At 36.6% G+C, this 13,843-nt stretch overlaps 1 protein-coding gene across 3 annotated transcripts in view; it reads left to right on the top strand.

Annotated features, from left to right (window-relative positions):
• The first annotated feature begins 228 nt into the window (after nucleotides 1-228).
• Nucleotides 229-13,843, top strand: part of SLC39A9 (solute carrier family 39 member 9) — a 39,624-nt gene continuing 26,009 nt past the window's right edge. For 2 of the 3 annotated variants that reach the window (XM_045522152.2, XM_010962312.3), the window contains exon 1: nucleotides 229-1,055. In XM_045522152.2, the coding sequence (XP_045378108.1) occupies nucleotides 960-1,055 (96 nt within the window). In that variant the 5' untranslated portion in view covers nucleotides 229-959. The remainder of the gene's footprint in view (nucleotides 1,056-13,843) is intronic. The other variant, XM_045522153.2, reaches the window with a different exon arrangement.

Here is a 13,843-nt window from a genome sequence, read left to right as displayed (position 1 = left end):
CTGACACACGGAGAATGTATCCGAACTTGAAAAAGAATCATTTTATTTTTCAGGACGATGTCTTCCGTACTCTCGTTATTAGACATGCGGCTAAAGTAATCACCGATATAAACAATGAGATAAGTCATCTTTCAATGGCCCGACTCAAAAATGGCGGCAGTATAAGATTCCCGGGGCATAGGTCGGTTGTAACCCGGTAGTGCCCGTTTGAAGGAGGAGGAGGTAAGGCAATCCGGAAGTGGATGTAATGAAGAGGTGCCACTTGGCGGCCATGGCAGCTGTAGTATCCGTGGCTCCGGGTCAAGGCCCAGCGGAGTGGAGTAACATGGGCAGCACTCGGTATAGGGCAGAGACAGCTTTATATCAGCTTCGCTGCTGAACCCCTAAGACCCGTCGTTACAGACCAGCGGGATTCCTGTCCTCATTCTAGACTCGGAGGAGAGTTTGCCCGGATTGGTGGGCTGGTCCCAGACCTGGGGGAATCACCGGCGGGGCTGCCCGAGGGAAACAGGGGAGCCGGGAGAACGAACAAATTCGCTTGGGTTTTCCTCCTTTTCTTGGTACTATCTGGGACGTTGTTCGTGGAGGAAGTAGGCCCTTTATGCTACCCTTATTATGACGAATGAAGACATCGCTCATTCGCCTGTTTTCCCCATTGACTCTTCTCATCTCTTTTAACCCAAGGGAATTCAAGGACTGGTATCTGAAGACTCAGGGGCTAGGACCTAAAATTGCTGAAAATTCTCTCTGGTGCTAGTATCAGCAAAAAGAGGCTGTTTCCAGGTACGTTCAAGAGAAAGGTGCCTCTCGAACACGTCTGCTGGTGGGGAGGACGAAGGAACTGGAAAGTCCACTTGTTCTCTTGGAGCCACCACACGCGCTTAAGAACCTAAGCATCATTTGAAGCCACAGAAAAATTGTAGTCTAGTGGTGGTAGTGAGTGAATAAAGGAGGGCAGAATGGATGATTTCATCTCCATTAGTCTGCTGTCTCTGGCTATGCTGGTGGGATGTTACGTGGCTGGAATCATTCCTTTGGCTGTTAATTTCTCGGAGGTAAGAAATTCTCAATTTTTTTGGTCAGCTATCAGGATGGCTGCTACGAAGTAGTGACAGTTGTAAACAGACGCTGCTTCCCCAGTTAATATCAGAGCTAAAAGTCTTTTTAAGGAAGACTATCTTTTCAAAAATGCATTAACATTTAGTAATAGAAACAAAGTTCATATTCAGCACTAGCGTTCTTAACCAGGGGTGGGTGGATCTCCTGAAGATCCTGGGATTCTCTGAGATTGCATACGAAAATTTGAGGCTGTGTGCATTTCTTGGAGAGAGGCACCATAACGTTCTTTTGCTACTCTTGAGTTCCAAAGAATCAAGACTCCAGATTGCTATCAAAAGATAATGGAGAATACTATTTATCCATATGAATTAAAGTCAATATAACTTCCTATTTTGAGAAAATCAAGCATAGTTTTTGGGGGAAAGTTTTTTGTTTTTTGTTTTTTTTTGGATACCTGTAATTAGAATGAAGTAAGAAAAAAACTAAATTGGATTATTCTTAACTCACATTTCCTTTTAAAGAAGGAGAACATTGGAATGGGTATTCGAAATTGCTTTCAAATGTATTTGTTTAGAAATGGATTTTTTGTTAATATGGTTTGACGTTTTAGTTAATTTGTTTGGTTATTTATCATTACTTTAATAGACTTTAACAGGGAAGAAATATAGTTGAAGGCACTGTTGAATGAAAATGAAGATATATTCTTCAGTTGGTCATAAGGAGTTCACAACATGCACAGTGTTCAAGGATTAGAGGGAGAAAAACTACTACATTTAGGATTTCATGAGCATGCCTTGGGTTCAGCAGTAAAGTAGTTTCGCTGACGGTCCTGAAAGTGTTTTCAAAGGAAACCGGAGTAGAGAATGGCCTAACGTGGAAAGGAAAAGTATAGATGAGGTGTGAGGTAGGCCTTGAAGAAACTTGAGGGAAGGGGAAGCCTTGCCGGTGAAGAAAATAGCCTATGGGTGGAAAAACATGTGGAAAGAGGCATCATGAGTTTGAAAATAAAGCCCACAGCCAGATGGAAGGAGGCAGGGGTTGCTTGAATTGCTATTACTCCTTTTTTGTTTTCTTTTTTTGTTTGTCTCCCTTAGCATCTAATGATAACATTGAGCTGGTTTTCTTTTTGAGCATATACATTACCTAATTTCATTTTTTTCTTTTTCCCTAATTTCATTTTACTTTTTTTCTTTTTGGTCAGGGGAGGTAATTAGGCTTATTTATTTATCTATTTTTAGAAAAGGTACCAGAGATTGAACCCAGAACCTCCTGCGTGCTAAGCATGTGCTCTACCACTTTAGCTATACCCTCCCCACTAATTTCATTTTAAAAACGCAGTGAGATACAGATGAGAAGACTGAGACTTAAATTATGTAATTTGGACAAGTTCACAAAGTGTTTTAAAATCAGAGCTGTTTTTTCAATCTGTATTTTTCTGACTCAGAGCAGTTCTTAGCCACTCTGTCCATTTTTTTCAAAGGTGGCTAACTGGTAGCCCATGTACCAGATCTAGCCCACAGACTTACTCTGTTAGATGAGCAGCGTTTAATTTTATTATTGTTGCTGGGTGTTTTTTTTTTTGTCTGTATTCCCTCAAGGAAGCAGTTAGTTAGAGCTGAGTAGCGGTAGATTGTCATGGTACTTCTTGGCTGTGAAGCCTACTTCATTCATTTGGGCTACCTTCCTGCCCAGTATTTTGTGAGCCTGCTATCTCTCCTCTAACATAAACTGTATTTTCTTAAGACTGCATTAGAATTGAGTTGACATTATTAGGACTGACATTTGTGAAGTTTAAGTTGGTTTGTATATTTTAAAACATACTGCAATAACAGTTATTAAGAATTATAATTAATTCAAAGAAAGAACCGATGAAGCTTTTTATTTCTATAAAGTGCTTAAACCTTTTCCAAGTTCAGCATTTTCTCAAACTGTCTTGAGTTTTTTTTTTTTTGCAATATGCAGGTGTATACTGTTTTCTTTTTCTACTCAAGGAAGTGTGTACATGAGTGGTGTAATTAACCAGGCCATTAATAAAAATAATTAGTATATGTCATTTATGGCTTTCTGATCAGGTAGTCTTTTTCCAGTGGTATGTCTAAAAATGCTATAAATCAACATTCATAATGTCTTTTCATTATTCCAGCAGAAACAATGCACTGTTGAACTGTTAGAATAAAAATGAAAGTTATATATAACTTAGTCAAAGACATTTTAGAATTCAGCTGGTGATTTTTATCTCCTAGGAATTAAGCATTTTTTCTCGACAAATTATACTGTTATTATAGATCAATGTGTTGTGAAACTAGCAAGATGATAAATTTGCAAAAAAGAAACTTCATTCATGAGGACTGGAAAACACAGTTTCTGCCCTTAAAAAATAGCTCCCCAAACTCCTACATTGGCTAAACAACTTTCCTTTTTAAGGGAGTCTGGCATTTCTTGGGAACTGGCATTACTATAAATAAAAGGACAAATAAACTTAATTTGTTTTACAGGTCATTTTCATTTATATGAAGAGATATGCTCTTTATTCCCGTTCTTAATCTAGCTGCTGCTTTGTCATTCAATACTTTTTTTCTTCAGAATTTCTCAGAGCAGGAATAAAAGAGCAATAAAGCCATTAATTATATCAGGATTAGTATTTAGAAATGAGTTAAAATCAAGTAGTCTGAAATTACTGTAGCAGTAGTATCTACTTGTCATATCTGACCATTAGAAGATTTCTGTGACACTGATTTTTATGTCACTTTCTCCTACATGCCTTGCTCCCAAACCTGCTTTCTTGATGCTTTTGTAACTTTTTTGCCTTTTGATCTGGACTGTACCTTTATACCTAAATGATTTCTAAAAGAAAGGAACAAAATCTCTGATTCTGAAATGCATGTATGAGTAACTGATAATCATGGTGCTTTCTTCTTCAGCATATGAGGAGAAAAACTAAACTTATAAAGGCAGCCAAAACATGCTTTACACAAATGAGGTTCTGTCTGGTAGAGAAGTTGGACACACTAGTTTAGCACTGTCTTGTGTTTTTCAGATTTAGTTGTTATTGAGCCCTTTTCTTTGGCCCTACATGAAAATACTACCTAAGTAGGTTGAGAGCCTACAACTTAACATTACCTGGTATAATCTTATCAGGTGCTCTGTGAATGAAGTTAAGGTATAAATGATGGCCAGAGTGGGATTTTAAATTGATGATCTGAGGATTCTTATTTACCTGAGCATGTCTCCGTTTTGTCAGCGAGCTGGTAACAGATAGCAGGTTGTGTTTGCCCCAGAGCTTTAGGGCAGCACTCCTCCAACTATCTGGTACATGACCAGCTTTTGTTTTTGGTTAATTTCCATTCCATTGCAGACCAGTGTACTTGTTAAAAATGAAATACTAAGAAAATGAAGTGGAAAAAGCATACAAAATACAAGCTGAAGTGCAGTGTTTATTAGATTCAACAGACATAGAATTCCTCTTATAATTGTAGAAATCATATTATTATAAAAGTTTTTGAAGGCTTTCTCTCATTTCATACTTTTCTTGTTGCAGACTAGTTTAGATGACAATGCCACACTTTTCGTATGTTAAAACTATAGATTCACCTGATATGCAGATGAAAGTAGGGCTTCTCTTACTTCAATAAAGATGGTTAGTAATCTGCTAACTTCAAAAGGAACTTGTCTGAGACAGGTACTGTAGTTCACAATTGGTGTGACTACTTGTCAAGCTATGTAACATCCACATCTCTTCTGTTAAATGCCCTTACAGGATTGTTGTTAGGATGTAATGAAATAATATAAGCACAGGGCTTAACACTGTACCAAGAACATAATAAGAACTTTAGAAAACATTGAGGATTATTCTCAGTACTGATAACTTTGTACTAAATTATAATTTTTAAACCTTTTATTTTGGAACAGACTTCTAATGGTGGGTAAACTCTTCCCCTCCCCACCCGCAAATCACAGAAACTTCTCTGCAGTTTGTTTGGAATCTGTAAGGTCTTGTTTAGGGGTTGGCATTCCTGTTCGCCATAAATATTTCATTTGGAAAGGCCAGGGCTCTTCCTGCCCTGCCTTATAGTATGTTTCTTAGTATTTAACTTTTTCTTCTTCATTACACTTACTCTCGTTATAAGCTTTGTTTTGTTTTTCATGTGTTAAAGTTTTTGTTTTGTGTCTAATGATAATAACTAATTCATAATAAATATCTTTGGGGCTTTGAGTTACAACCAAATCAAAGGTTTGTTTAAATTTTTCTCCAACAATAGATTCTTTTTAAAGTAGATTTGATAAAGTTGCATTTTTAATGACTTTTGCATTGTCTGGTATATTAACCTTTTGTTCTGTTATGGTAATGCAAAACACTTTATGTTTGTTTGGAATTTCCTTTCTAAATTCTAACCTTTCAAACTTGCATTGTCTGTAATTTATCCATATCTGGAAAACAATCAGTAACTTTGTCCTTCCTCAGATTGCTGTCTTACCAGCTTTTTGTTTCATAAGTATCTTTGCTTGATAAAGCTAAGTTTGAATCAAATAAAATCTAGGTACAATCTGATTCAATATTAAATTCCTGAAAAACTTTCTTTTTTCTAGGATATGATATAGCTAAACATCATTGAAACTTATCTGCGTAATAATATTAATAATACTTAATGCTTATTGAGCTCCTTCTATGTACCAGGCAATGATGTGCATTATTTTATTTAATCCTCAGGACAAGACTATGAGATAGATATTGTTAAGCCTCTCTTTACAAATGAGCACACTCAAGCTTAGAGACATCACAGACCCTAGTAGAGGTGGGATTTGAACTAAGTCCGTTTGATTACCAGTTCAAAGCAATTGATAACTAGATGATATTTCCTTTCCTAATGAACACTATAAAAAAGTAATGAATATATCATGGATCTAAATTGACACCTTTAGCTCCTCAAATTAGGAATATCTTTTACATCCCCAATACTTTACCTTCCACAGTACAGCTCATGTCTTGTGCTTACTAAGTGTAGCTCAATTTAAATGATCTCTGAACAGCATTGAAATCTATAAGAAAGACCGAATATGTTTTGGATGCCCTTTACATAAACACCTGCCAAATTGGAATCTGAAGCAGTTCCTGTTTTGAACTATTCAAGATTAATTTCACACTTGATGTCTTCATAGTTTAGTGAATTCTAAATTGTGCTGTTGAAGAATTGACATCCTGGGGTGGGGTGTGTAGCTCAGTGGTAGAGCGTGTGCTTGGCATGCGTGAATTCCTGAGTTCAATCCCCAGTACTTTCATTAAGGGGGAAAAAACAAAATTGACATCCTTTTTGAAGGAAGAAGATCTGAAATGGATTCAGAATGCTTCTGTGTGTTATAGTCTTAACCTCTCCTCTCTCTCATTGAAGAATTTAGATGTGAGACTTTGTTGAGTGGTAATGAGTTTTAGGAACCTCTATAGCTCAGTTTGAAATTCCAAGTAATAAGTAGTAATGCTAACCATGAGTACATATATTTCTTTAAACTTATGACGAATTATAGCGATCTCAGTTCCCCTTTAATATTCATATTCGATGTCTAACTTTACTGCAGTTAAATAGAATCAAGTGTTAGTTGGTCTGGAAATTCTTCTGCCCTGATTATATGGATTTTTAAGCAACAGGATCTTGGGGATAACCATTAGATAATTACATGAAACTATTTATTGCAAACCTGGAAGTCAAATTTCTATTAACCAAAAAGTTATACCCTAGCTTCTGCACCTTGTTGTGTGTTCTTTTCATTGATTCATTATGCATTTGACAAAGGCAAATTGGGGAAGGAAAACAGGTTCTAAAAGCAAAAAAAATGATACAATGAAATAGATTTTATAGAGATACAGTTTAGCATAGTGCTTAAGGGTATGGATTCTGGAGCTAGACTCTGCAGGTTCAGGTCGTGACTCTGCCATTTGCTGGCTTTGTGAGCCTGGACAAATTATTTGAACTTTCTATGCCTCTCTTGTACAAATTGAGGATAATAGAAATACCAGCCTTCTAGGATTATTGTGAGGATTAAATGAGTTAATATATGTAAAGTGTTTATGATAGAACATGCTTGGCTTAGTAAGTACTTAATAAATATCAGTTATTATTAATAGAGGTGAAGAAGTATCACGTCTGTTGTGTAGAACTTGTCCATCCAGAAATCTCAGTAACCTAAAGGACAGAAAAGTCTCTGATTAGCTAAATATATAGCCTGAAGACCAAGCATTTTACTTGCTCTCTACTGTCCTTGTCTGTCACTCAGCTCCTATGTATCTGTTAATGATTCTAGTAAATTGGTGTGCCAGTTATCAATTTATTGCCTTTTTGCTCCAAATTCACTCTTCATTGACTGCTCTGCAAAAATGGGCCCTTTAAATATTTTTCCTTTGCCAAGTGGCACAATGTTAAGCTTCATCAGTAGAGGATACTGGAGAGAAGTTGTAAGAGGAAGGAGTTTTCCTTCTTGGTTCTGGCATGCTTGCTCAGCCAGCCTTCTAGGTGACTTCTCTGGCACTGATCCCTGTAGCTCAGGCAGCCTCACCAGTGTCCAGCCTCTGCACTGCAGGTGGCTTTCAAAGCCTCAGACTCCTGCTGAACACACAGCTTTTCCAACACCCAGCAGCCAGTAGTTCCCACTGGCAACCCCGTCTTGGATGGTTTTATAGGAGAGTCTCTCCAGTGAGACACTTTCCCTTGGACAGCTTTCCCAACACTCTAGAGTGCAGATTTCCAGCGAGTTCTACCAGTGTGACACCACAGAAACTTCTCTGCTTGTGATGCTGTGACTTAGAATAAGAAGTATGTATTTGGTCTTACTCCTGTTTCTGACACAGAGCTCCTAAAACCTTTGGAATTTCCTAAATGATGAGAGCCGAATGTGTCTTATTATGTGAATGAGGTGACTTTTGGAAAGCCACTAGATAACCTAAGGATGGGGGCTTGTTGCCAGGAGAACCAACCACATGATTCCAAGGATTGGAACTTAGCGGTCGAACCAGGGAGGGGAAAGGGAATGAAGGTTGAATGAATTGCCAGGAGCCAGCAATTTAATCAGTTATGCCCATATAAGGAAACCTCCATAAAACCCCAAAGGATGGGGTTTGGAGATTTTCCAGGGTGGTGAACACATAGAGATGCTGGGAGAGTCACACTCAGAAAGCGTGGAAGCTCCATGCCCTTTCCCCATACCTTACCTATGAATCTCTTCTATCTAGCTGTGCCTGAGTTATATATTCTTTTATAATAAACAGGTAATCTAGTAAGTAAAATGTTTTTCTGAGTTCTGTGAGCTGCTCTAGCAAATTAATTGAACCCAAGGGACCAGTGGTCTATAGCTGGTTGGTCAGAAGCACTGGTAACAACCTGAACTTGGAACTGGCATCTGAAGTGGCAGAGGGCCAGTCTTGTAGGACCTATTGCTGATTCCAGATAGATAGTGTTAGAATTGAATTGAATTGAATTGTAGGACACCCAGCTAACGTCTGAGCATTGCTTGTTCTGGGGAAACCCCCCTCATACACACACACCTCGAAATTGGTCCCAGAACCTTTTACTGCCATTCACTGAGTTTGGATCTCAGCCCTTATGGGATTTCTTCTTTGAGAAACTCTTAATTTGGTCCTAAGGTAGTCACCGCTCCTTTTAGCTGCAGTTCTTATGTTTCTAATGAGCTAATTTCTCATTACTCCAGTTCCCTGTTACAGTTATTCTTTTTTGGTTCAAATTACTTTATGATTTCCATTTCTGGGTTGGACCCTGACTAATACATCTAGGTAACAGGTCATAAAATCCAATAACTACTGAGGCTGAACAGTGAATCAGGCCTAGAGTAAGATAAAGTGGTCCAAGTGTCTTGATATGTGGCAACTGACCTCCAGTGTCAGTTCCTGGGAGTCTTAGGGACTCATGAAAACTGTGGTCAGCTGTGGCACAGAAGACTATGTGCCATTTGATGACACCAGCTCTGGTGTTGCCAAATATTCCTACTTTTCAGAAGTTGGAAATCAGGATTTTTATATGAATCTTCTAAATGTTATACTTTAGCTACTAATTCAAATATTATCTCTTGAACAGTCTTATAACAAGAGATGCATCTTTCATTTTTTTTAGGAAACTATAATTGATGCTTTCAGTGCTAAAATGAGCATGGTACAAGGGGGACTGAAACAATCTTCGATAGTAAAAGCTTTTAAAAGTTATTGGCGTGTATTTAGTTGAACCAAACAATTTGTTGGCTGTTTCTATGAGCACGGAAAGAAAAACCATTTAACTATCTTGGTATCTGCCAAGAAAATTAAACTGACTTCAAAGCTTTGCACTGTGCTGATAGTTAATGGCATTGAATACAAGCTATTGTTTTAATTAATACTTCTGGTCAATCCTTTGCTCAGTCAGGCTACAGATGTAAAATTGTAAAATGAGATAACATAAAATGAATAGCATTGCACATTCATGCCTCTCTGGAGCAAATGTTTCATTTCTCCAACAGAAACTATTGCTTTGGGAACTCTTTTCATCTTGAACCACACTTGGAATTTATAGTTCTTCATTTAAATACATCCTTTAGTGATTTACCGTAGGCAAAGGAGAGAACTTGTCAGCATCTTAACTTTGACACATATACAATTTTGAGATTAGATCCCAAGTTGTGAGGTTGTGTGAAAGAATACAGCTGTGCCAGTAACATAGAGCCACATCTCAAGTGCTTGACGTAAGTCAGATTGAGTCTAAAATGATTTAGGTAGTAAGAAATTTTTTTTAAGTAAAAATTAAACTATAACCCATGGCAATTATGCTTATTTTTTTGCTGTTGATTTTTTTTCCCGTTAAAAGTTGCCTCTATGATTAGGTTGCCATGAGAAAGATAGTAGACATCTATCAAGCTGATAAAAGTTATATAGAATAAAGAATCTTTATATTGCTTTGCTGAAGACTGAAACAGTGACTGAATAATGGTTAGAACAGTGCTGAAGATTGAAAAAAGATTTTGAGCTCCTTGGAAAAAACCAGATGTCATTTAAGGGATTTGCATTAATGAGACAAATGACAGCATTGCCTCACATTTACTATGATGATATCCTATTATGGTTTTTTATTATATGTAGTTTATACCCCTTGAGCCAAAACATAAATTCTAAATTAGGTAACCACTGAAAATTCTTGATATGGTTACACTTATGAGGGATATGTTAGGTCTATTTCCCAGCACACGTATTCTAAAGAGCTTCCAATGCGTTCATACATTCGTTGATTTTTAAGGGCCAGTAAAGTGTCAGGTACCAAGTCCCCAGTGCCTTGCATGATGCTGGGCATTTAATTCATTCTTTCAATAAATATTCAGGGAGAATCAGTTTTGTGCCAGATACTGTTCTGTAAACTGAGGATTCAGCAGTAAATTAAAAACAAAAGTCTTTGTCTTCACAGAACTTAAAATTTTCTAAGGAGTTCCAGGAAATAACATAGCATTCAGTGGAGGTTTAACTTCATTTCGTAAATAAATATGCTTTAATTTCAAAATGGACTGAAAACATAATATAGTAATTTTAGCGCATACTGCATTTCCTTGGAGGAAATACTTACAAAGCTAGATGATTCACTCCAGTTTACCTGGATGATCTCTTCCTACAAGTTCTCAAATTCTTTTTTTCTGACTTTTTTTATTGTATTATAATACAGATCTTATGCTTACACTATTGTTGATCAGAGTTTTCCAGGCTTTTGGATTTCACAGGTCAGTAATAATTTTGAAATTTGGGAGAATTAATAAAAGATTGCCTGCTTTAATTCTGCCAAGTAAGTGGCAAAGTAAGTGCCAAGTAAGGACATTAAAAAACAAAAACTGTTGTCACCATCATTTCTTAAAGGACATTTTGGTAATGGCTCAGTGGTAGAGCACATGCTTAGCATGCACAATGTCCTGGGTTCTATCCCTAGTACCTTCATTTAAAGAAAGAGAAAGAAAGAAAGGAAGAAAGGAAGAAAGAACATTTTAACATCAAAGAGTAGATAGGATATAATCTTAGAATAAAGAATTGTCCTTTATATTGAAGAAATAAAATATTATGACAAGCTCATTACATTGCCCTTATTTCTCTTATTTTGCCATGGACCTTTAGAAACTATCAATAGAAAACAATTATAGCTAAAGATAATTTTGGTTTTCCTCTTGGTGTTGCTAAGGGATTTTGCTGACAGACTATTTACAGAGGTTGTGTGATTGAATTTTATCTTTTTTTCAGAGATAAATTTTATATTATGAATTGTATGTCTTGTGCCATTTGATGGACATTGTCTTGGAATGTACAGGGTGGCAGAGTACAATGTCAAATCTAATCATGCCTCTACTGCTAGCTAGCCTAGCTGTGGGATCTTGGGCAAGTCATTCCTCATCTTTGACTTTGGATTCTCCATCTGTATTTTGAGAGAAGATCATTTGTTACATTTCTTCCAGTTCTTAAGCTTGGATTCTGTGTTGATAACTTTGGTAGCTAGTATCACACTTTAAAAAGTGTCTACTATGAACTAATCTGCAGAACAGAAACAGACTTGCACACATAGTAAACAATCTTATGGTTACAGGGAAAGGGGGTGGGAAGGGATAAATTTGGGAGTTTAAGATTTACAAATGTTAGCCACTGTATATATAAATAGATTTTTTAAAAGTTTCTGCTGTATAGCACAGGGAACTATTCTCAATATCTTGAGAAAATGAAATATGAGTGAATTCAATATGAAAATGAATATATGTATTTACATCCATGACTGGGACGTTGTGTTGTACCCCAGAAATTGATACATTGTAACTGATGGTACTTCAATTAAAAAAAAAAAGTATGTGTCTAAAGATTAATAAAAATTGGTACTGTCCTTGTAAAAATTTGGACCGTGCTCCTGTTCACATTCCTTCAACAGAGAGCATTTATTCATATACGATTAACAAAGAGGTGTAATTTCATGACTATGGACTTTAAAGACTTACCATGATTTTTTTGTAATGATATTAGCTACACATGGAGATTCAACTATTTTCTAGCTTGGGCCTTTGGGAAATTCTTATAAAATCTTTTATGATAGAGAATGTTCAGAAATCAGGTCCATGTAAATAAGTGAATGGGATTATGGGTAATTTCATTTGGGAAAAAGAACATCTGTTAATTATTTTACATTATTTAAAATTTAAAAGGCAGCATTTTAGGGGAATCATTTTTTACTTTCTTTATGAATTTGAAGGTTTTATTTGTAGTGCCCATAGTCATTCTGGGTATATATCCCTCAGTTATCCTAAATGTTACTACTTCACCATCTTAATTTTGTGGTTTGGAAGCCTCAAAAACTCATTTCTGCTCTTTTAAAACTTGTCTCAATCTAGTGCTTCATGTGACTCTAGTGTAGATTATGAAGCACTTGGTAAGTGCCTAGTGAATTTGTGGAATGATGCACAATTGTAAAGACCTCTGGCTTCTGCATGGAGTTATTTACATAAAATTGTGGTGAATGTTTTTTAAGGAATAGCTGAATGGCAGGTGAGATTGTTTAAGAAAAAAGTTTGAAAGTAGCTTTTAGTATTCTTCATAGACCTCTGACCTTGCTTTCAAAGAGCTGCCGTGAAGATGCCTTGTTAAAATTGGATAGTTCTATAATGAATCCTTTCAGAGGTCCTGGTTGAATAAATTGCTTCCTAAGTAGTTTTTGAAATAAATACGTGATTTTATAGGGTGAAAGGTTTAGATCTTAATGCAGTTTGATGAATTTTGACAAATGTGTATAACTCACATTCCAATCAAGATTTAGAAATTTCTATCATCCTAAAAAAATAATCTTATGCCATTTTCCAGTTAGTCTTTTCTGCCACTGTGGTCCCCTGGTACCCCCTCCTGCCAGAAGCAGCCACTGTTCTGATTTTTATTGCCGTAGTTTAGTTTGACCTGCTTTTAAACTTCATATAAATGGACTCATACAGTACATATTCTTTTTGAGAAAGGCTTCTTTTATTCAAGCATTGGGATGATGTTTTTGAGATTCATGTTGCTGTATGTTGCAGTAATTTTTTTTTTCCTTTTTGTTGCTGATTAGTTTTCCATTGTGTAAGTATACCACAGTTTATCCATTGTGCTATTGCTGGGCATCTGATTCAGATTATGGCTATTACTGATAAAGTTTCTGTGAGCATCCTTATACAAATTTTGGGGGAAGACATATGCTTTTATTTCTCTTGATAAGTACATAAAAGTGGAATTGCTGGTTTAACTTTATAAGAAACTGATAATTTCCTAAAGTGGTTGTACCATTTTAAGCTCCCACCAGCAGTGTACGAGAGTTCCAGGTGCTCTGTATCCTTGCCATCACTTCGTGTTGTCAGTCTTTTTAATTCTAGCCATTTTAGTGGGTGTCTCTTACTGAGTTGTAATCATTTTTTGTATTTCAAATACAAGCCCTTTGTCAATGTCTTAGGTTGGTTCCCTAGAAAACAGATTCTGAAAAGCAGATTTGCACGCAGGAAGTTTATTGGAGAGTGCTCTTGGGAATAACACCTGTGAAAGAATGAGCAAGATTAAACAGATGGAGAAGTTGAACTGTAATTCAGTTGCAGTAGAGGCCTCAGCTCATCCCACAAAAGGCTCTGAAGCTGGATGGCTCTTCTGAGATATTCTGAATTGAGGCAAGGAGATCAGGCTTTGTGCCTTTATACCTTTGTACCTTTCTCCACATAGCACAAAGAGGGATAGTCATTAGATGCGGACTGCCCTGGGAGAGGGAATATAACCTTAGGTTAGTCTTTC

Source organism: Camelus bactrianus, chromosome 6, assembly GCF_048773025.1.
Source record: "Camelus bactrianus isolate YW-2024 breed Bactrian camel chromosome 6, ASM4877302v1, whole genome shotgun sequence".
Classification (NCBI taxonomy): domain Eukaryota; kingdom Metazoa; phylum Chordata; class Mammalia; order Artiodactyla; family Camelidae; genus Camelus; species Camelus bactrianus.
This window is presented reverse-complemented; position numbering and strand designations above follow the sequence as displayed.